The 7,720-nt window shown below is 33.1% G+C and overlaps 1 protein-coding gene across 1 annotated transcript; it reads right to left on the reverse strand.

Annotated features, from left to right (window-relative positions):
- Positions 1-4,304: 4,304 nt before the first annotated feature.
- On the reverse strand, positions 4,305-6,871 carry LOC136206051 (histone H3.3). The gene is made up of 5 exons (XM_065996965.1): positions 6,767-6,871; positions 6,587-6,665; positions 4,983-5,059; positions 4,783-4,873; positions 4,305-4,685 (listed from the first exon to the last, which is right to left on the reverse strand). Exons 2-5 carry the CDS (start codon positions 6,656-6,658, stop codon positions 4,515-4,517), a joined length of 411 nt encoding a protein of 136 aa, XP_065853037.1. The 5' UTR covers positions 6,659-6,665; positions 6,767-6,871; the 3' UTR covers positions 4,305-4,514.
- Positions 6,872-7,720: the final 849 nt, after the last annotated feature.

A 7,720-nucleotide genomic window follows, 5' to 3' on the forward strand; every position in this document is an offset into this window, starting at 1 on the left:
ATGGTGAGGCATGTGACTTTCACGCCTCACCACGTGGTGAGGCATGTGATAGCCACACGCCCGTGTTTCGTAGAGAGAAAAAAAAATTTCTAAAGACCAAAACTAATAAGGATAGTTTGGTCATTTCATAGGGTTAGGGGTGGGAAATTAGGGCTGTGTTTAACAACACCTTTTTTTTATTGAGAGTTATGGAAGAAATGTTATATAGTTTGGCGTTTTAGGAATTTAAGAAAATTGCATTTTAGAAACGTTGACTTTGGATTTTTTTTGTTGTATTGGATATTTTTTATGGAAAATTAGGAATAGATAGTCTATTTTATAGTATTTAAGTGAAATCTTTATTTCTGAAGAAATATGACTAATGCCTTGTTTGATAAACCACTTAATTGCTTAAATTAAAATGTTAAGCACTTATTTAATTTAAGTGCATTTGATAACGGTTGTTTTTCTACCACTTAAATTAATTAATTAAGTTAAAAACCACTTATTTTGATAAGTCAAAATATTTAACTTATCATTTTAAGTTAAATATTATCAACTAATATTTTTTTTAAATTAAATCATTCAATATTTTCAGCACTTATAATATTCAGCACTTAAAATTCAGTACTTATTTTTTCAGCACTTAATTTTCAGTTTTATCAAACAGCACCTAAGTGAATGTTTGTTTCAGCTTTTCATATTTACCTTTTAGCTTTTCACTTCAGATGATAATATAGTATTTAATTTATAAAGTGGATTGCTATTCGTTGTCCCTATTTTCCTTACCGTCGCCTCCTGTTTAACATTTTTGCCCTTTTCATTTTTCATTTAAAAAAGTGAAATTCTCTCAACCACGAAGAACAAAACAAAGAAAAATCATGCCTCCAAAACAAGGAAAAATAATTGAACATCTAAGTTTCGTATTTACCAATAATCTGAAATTTAACGAATTTAACTTGAAACGGAATTTTTTTTCGTTGAATTTGCACTAAACGGGTAGCCCATACGGTCCGGTCCATGGACCGATAGCATGAACTACCCTATTTTACCTAGGCAAAACGGGTAGACTACCCTATTTTGCCTAGGCAAAATGGGTAGGCTACCCTATTTTGCCTAGGCAAAATAGCGTAGCCTACCCGTTTTGCTTTAGAAAAAATGGGTTTATTTATTTATTTTTTAATTATAATAAATATTAATTATAGATAAATTATGTATTGATTGGAAATAAAAAATACGTATTGAAGTGTCCAATTAATTTTTATTTGGTAAATTATATTTATTTACCTTTTAGAACGTAAATTTAATTATACATAAATTATGTATTAACTGGATAGAAAAAACGTATATATAAATTATTGATTGGAAATAAAAAATACGTAAATTATGTATTGCACGCGTTAATACGTAATTTATCTATAATTAATATTTATTATAATTAAAATAAATAAATTTATTTTCCCTAAAGGAAAACGGGTAGCCTACCCGTTTTCACCTAGACAAAACGGGTAGGCTACCCTATTTTGCCTAGGCAAAACGGGTAGCCCACCCGTTTGCCTAGGTGAAATAGGGTAGTTCATGCTATCGGTCCATGGATCGGACCGTATGGGCTACCCGTTTAGTGTAAATTCAACGAAAAAAAATCCGTTTTATTCTTCGTGGTTGAGAGAATTTCACTTTTTTGAATGAAAAATAAAAAGGGCAAAAATGTCAAATAGGAGGTGACGGTAAAGAAAATAGGGGCGAAGAATAGCAAAACCCTTTATAAAACATCAGTTATTAGCCTTTCTTATGGAAACACCCATTTTGGAGCATTCGAGAAAAATCTTTTGTATTTATTAGATTTTGACTAAATTACACTATCATATTATACTGCTATTCTCAATGGGATTTCTATTAAATAGCTTTTTTTATCTATTGATAAAAAGAATTATTAAGTGAAACACTGTCACACTCATAAGATGTCCGTGGCGGATATACGTATGTTGAGATGGATGTGTGGTCATATGAGAAAGGATCGGGCGAGTAATGAAATAATTAGGACTAAAGTAGGGGTTACATCTATTGAGAATAAAATGAGGAAAAACCGACTAAGGTGGTTTGGCCATGTAAGACGAAGAGTGCTTGATGCGCCGGTTAGGAGGACTGAAGAGTGGCAAAGGGATGTAGTGGTGAGGGGTAGGAGAAGACCTAAGCAAACTTGGAGGAGGGTGATCGAGAGTGATATGAGTTTATTGGGGATTCTGAAAAATATGGTAGTGGATAGGAAAGAGTGGAGAGAGAGAATTTGTATCGCTGACACGATTTGATTTCACGGTTTTATATGATGGTTCATGTTAGCCGACCCCGAATCATTTCGAGACTAAGGCTTTGTTGTTGTATTGATAAAAAAAAGAATTATTTATGAATATTTTTTACTTTTTAACATTATTTTGTTATCCGTATTTTTTATGAATATTAGTATAAATTTTATTTGTTTCATACTTATTAGTCTTTTGACATTTTAATAGCGACAACTTGATTTTTCAAACACTATTTATAAACTGTGTTGTAGATTTTCCAAACACTACTTGAGCTTATATATACTACTCACCAGAGGCGGATCCAGCCTAGAGCCCGGGGGCCGAAGCCCCCCGGACATCGGTTCCGTCCTTATTGGAGTATCTCTTTTCTATAAAAAAAATCAATTTCTTACTTTTGAGATTCAATTAACTTAATTTCTAAATTAAATTTTATGAAAATTATAAAAAAATTATAGCTAAAAATAAAAAAAGTGTGAAAATGTTACAATTTTTAGCTAACATATAAAAAACCATAAAGTTTAAGTGTGCTAGAAGAATGTTAGAAAAATTTGTCCAACCCTAATAGGCTAGACTTCGAAAATTTAAAAATCGAACTAAAATTAGCCCCCAAATGTCAATTCCTGGATCCGCCACTGCTACTCACTGCATACTCACATTTAAACCCTGATAACTAACTATATCTAGGATAGCCAGACTCCATATCCCATATCTAGCAAATTTACTCATCAAGCAACTCCAATAAACCAGCTCCCCCAAATTCTCAAATATCAATGAAGTGAATGGGTAGGAAGAATAACATCCCATCATGAAACCCATCTTATGCCCCATTTGTTTTGCACAAATATATTTTATGTAAGCAAAATATTTTCCTGTTTTTTTAGTGTTTATTTACTTGAGAAAATTAGTTTTAGCAATTTTACCCTTAACGTCTAAAATGGTGCAATTTTACCCCTAAATTGAGTCAATTTCAGATACTATTATAAAACACGTTCATTATTCTGCACCAATTACATAATAATTCGTTCTAAAAAAATAATTTCATGTCTTTTATAATTTAATAATAGAATTTGAGATTAATGTTTATAAATTCGATGGATTTTTTGCATTTTTTTTTCTAATCCGTACAAAAAGACATTTTTTTTTTCACATCGCAACGAATGTTTGTGATTTGTTACTTATAAAATGACACACGTATGAAGTGTAGATAACAAGATTCATGACCGAAAAGACAGTTTGATGAATTATTTTTGAAATTGACCCAATTTATCAACGTTAGGGATAAAATTGCTCTTGGCTATAAATATTAGGAGTAAAATTGCACCATTTTAGACATTAGGGGTAAAATTACTCCTAACCCAAAACATTAGGGGTATTTTTGCACCTTAACCCAAAAAAAAATTAAATTAATCAACAACAAAATATATGAAAAGTGAGAAAATAATTTTATCCTTTTAAAAAAATTAAAACATTTTTCTAAACTTTTTGAAACCTTGCTGCATTTCTTATTACCCTTTTACAAAAACAGTAACCACCCTTCATTTTTTTTATTTTTTACTGTTGTAACCGAACACCAAAAAAAATATTTTCCAATAAAAAAATTTCCCTTCCCCAATATTTTTGGGCAAACAAAGCATATGCATTCATCAGGTATTTGACACCAAACTTATTCGATGAAAACAGAGGCTCTTCTGCTTCTCACAACGTACCAACTGTACTAGAAAAATCGATCCAGCCATTCAGTTCGTTAATTAACAAGGATGGCAAACATAATACAGAACAACAGCTTCAACACATCATTATTTGTACGCAGAAACAGCACATCATGCATTCATACTTCCACAGCAAAGAATTCAAAAAAACTTCTAAAAATGAAGATATTTTCAGAAATAAAAGATCAGGAGGAGCCCAGGCAGCATATAAAGAGAGAAATCTACGCAACAAGGAATTAATAGAAAACAAAGCATCATCTTCCAAAAAAAAAAAAAAACAAAGCATCAGAAAAGAGGGAAAACAAGGTACACATGGACATAATATCACAAGTACTGTCATAGTAACCATTGTAAAGGGGGGCATAATGCCATAATGTGTCATCTCTAGCAACAAGTCGAGTTATATAAACTACCAATTAGCAAAGTAGACTACCAGAATACAGAAATCCAGCGTTTGATCAGCACAGTAGATAGACAAGTAGAAGCATGAAAGTAACCTATATGAACAAACAGCAGTTGTTCTCTAGGCTCTTTCACCGCGAATTCGCCTAGCAAGTTGGATATCCTTTGGCATAATAGTGACCCTCTTGGCATGGATAGCACAAAGATTAGTGTCCTCAAACAACCCAACAAGATAGGCCTCTGCAGCCTCCTGAAGTGCAAGAACTGCATGGCTCTGAAACCTCAAATCCGTCTAAACACGAAAGAAAACCAGAATACTTCAACAATCAAAACACACATAAACAGAATAAATTTAACAAAAACCCATGATTGTTCCAAGAAGTTATAACCTTGAAGTCTTGTGCTATCTCACGAACAAGACGTTGGAAAGGAAGCTTGCGTATCAAAAGTTCAGTACTTTTCTGGTATTTACGGATCTCACTATACAACAAAAATGGAGTTACACATGTTTAGTTACAGCAGTTCAATTAAATTCCATGGGAAGAATATAAAAAAAAATTTGTAGTGAGATGAGAATGGAAATCCCTACCGGAGAGCCACGGTACCAGGGCGATAACGATGTGGCTTCTTGACTCCCCCAGTAGTTGGTGCAGACTTTCTTGCAGCCTTTAAATTCAAAATGAATAGCCAAATATCAGAAATTCAGAACGTATTCCATGGTGGTATAACACCACAAAAAAGATAGCTATCCTCAATAGTCAATAAGCTAATATATAAGTACAAAAAAAAAATTGTTTTCTCTTGACCAATGACACTGATTACCAATCACCACGCCATTGTCTACCAGACTACCAAGAGGCAGAATAGTGGGTAACTATAAACAGGATCACAATACAACCAGATGTACTTTTTTACCATTTGAATAGATCACATGTTATTCATTATAACAGAAATAATAAAAAGTGTGAAGACATCTATGATGTAACAAACACTTCATTTGAACACCATGATTTCTCTGTTTTGCTTCATCATCACAGCTCTGGCATACATCTCAACAAACAGGAAATTTTGATGCAAAAAATTGTGTTAGCAAAATTTCTGCTGAATTATAGCTCAGAAGAGCCAAGACGTAGGGTAGTTTAGGAAGATTTCAGAATTCCGAGGTAGTTGCTTATGCAACATCTTATAAGTACAGTATATTTGTACTTCAACTTCAGTGTTTATCTCCTAACCCAAAAATAAAGCCGCTACAGATTATGGATATCCAGGCAAGTTCAAAAAAAAAAAATACTGTTTGGAAAACAAAAATCAATGACATATAAGTTTACACCAGAAACTTAAGTGTATGACCTTCCTCCCAATAATTGTGTAGAATCTAGCTATAATAAGGTGCTTGTTAAAAGAATCACATACATGAAAATGAAACTGAAGTTTAACTTAGATAACTGAGTAAATTCCTGAACTAGAATATTAGCATATGCAATAAACAGAAAATTCGATAGTACGTCAATCAATAAAAATTCGCTTAATGAATAAATCCTTAAGATGGCGTCAATCAGCAGAAATTTTGGAAAAATGAGTACTAAGGCACTGTATATACAGATAGGGCTGTAACCAAGCTGAGACTGAGCTTCGGCTCGTCATAATGTTAACGAGCTCAAAGTTTCAGCTCGGCTCATTTAGAAACTTTGTCTTGTTCGCGAGCATAGCTTGTGAGCAGCTCGTTTCTTTTATTCACGAGCATAGCTTGCGAGCAGCTAGTTTGTTTTATTCACAAGCGAAATAATATTAAATAAAATAACATGAAATAATACAATTTTAGATGATTTAGAAGAAGAAAAAACTAAATCTTTTCCATATCCTACAAACCTAAGTAATATCAAATAAAAAAAATTGGAATAGACATTATAATTATTAAAATCAAATAATATTAGATATTATTCATTAGCTTATTCAACCGCTTCAGTTTGTTTAGGAGCTTCTATCGATGCTCAAGCTCGACTCATTTAGGTATTAAATCTCTAAATCGTGTATTCTCGAGCAGCTCGTTTATAGATAGACAAATAAACAGATAAATACAGCCAAACTTTTATGGAACCGGCCACCAACCCGCTCATGAGCTGCTCGGTCATTTAAAGCCGTATATACAGACATATAGGCAACAACAGCGAGAAAAAAGGGAAAGAAACGTACCTTGGTGGCGAGTTGTTTGCGGGGAGCTTTTCCACCGGTGGATTTCCGAGCGGTTTGTTTTGTACGTGCCATTATTCACCTGCAGAGAAGAAAAATCATAAAGCTACTGAGGAAAATGCCTCGATTATGCACAGATCGGAGAACATATACATTGACGATATTTAGGGTTTCTTCGAATACCTTAGAGAAGAAAGAGTCGTAATTCCGGATTCGAAAATGTGGCCGGAAGACAAATTGTTCTCGCTTGGATTTTATATAGGGGGAGTGGATTGAGTTGCTAGCAACGACGTCGTAACATTGTGTGGCGCAGATTTCGCTGTTATTATTAATTGGCCTAATACACAAATAACCCCTGAACTTGTTCAAATGTTGCAGCTGCCCCCTCCAACTTTCAATTGTAACAATTTACCCCTTAAACTTGTCTAATTGTAAAACATAACTCCAAATTGGGAATTTTCTTACCTCGTACTTGAAGCAACCATAAAAACGTTTCTCCGGATTCGTATCACGCTAAAGATCTGATTATCACATTCAACCGAGCGTTGCAGCTTTTGTATTTTACATGTTTCTTCAATTGCAGTCTATGTCAGCAATTTGGGGTTATATTCTATAATTGGACAAGTTTGAGGGGTAAGTTGTTATAATTGAAAGTTCGAGGGGGAAGTTGCAACATTTGGACAAGTTCAGGGGTTATTTGTGTATTAGGCCTTATTAATTTATAGGTAAATAATTTATGCAATAAGTACCAAAAAGATTTTTAGGAAAGTATCAATTTAGCCTCCACGTACAAAATAGCACTAATATAGGTTTAACGTTAAAAAAATGTACCAATTTAGGTCTCGATAACAGAACGTGATACGTCATTCACATTACTCCGTTAAGTTCTGTAAATATATGTGGATAGAGAAATCAGAATTTATGAATGATGTATCACATTCCGTTATCGATGCCTAAATTGGTACACTTTTTTAAACGTTAAGCATATATTAGTGATATTTTGTACGTTGAGCCTAAATTGATACTTCCCCGAAAACCATAGGTCTATTTTCATACTTTGTCCCATAATTTATCAGTTCCTTTCTTTTTATCTAACACAATGTTTAGTCTTCCTATTTTGAAAAACATATTATAAGT

The sequence above is a fragment of the Euphorbia lathyris genome, chromosome 1 (genome assembly GCF_963576675.1).
Source record: "Euphorbia lathyris chromosome 1, ddEupLath1.1, whole genome shotgun sequence".
Classification (NCBI taxonomy): Eukaryota; Viridiplantae; Streptophyta; class Magnoliopsida; order Malpighiales; family Euphorbiaceae; genus Euphorbia; species Euphorbia lathyris.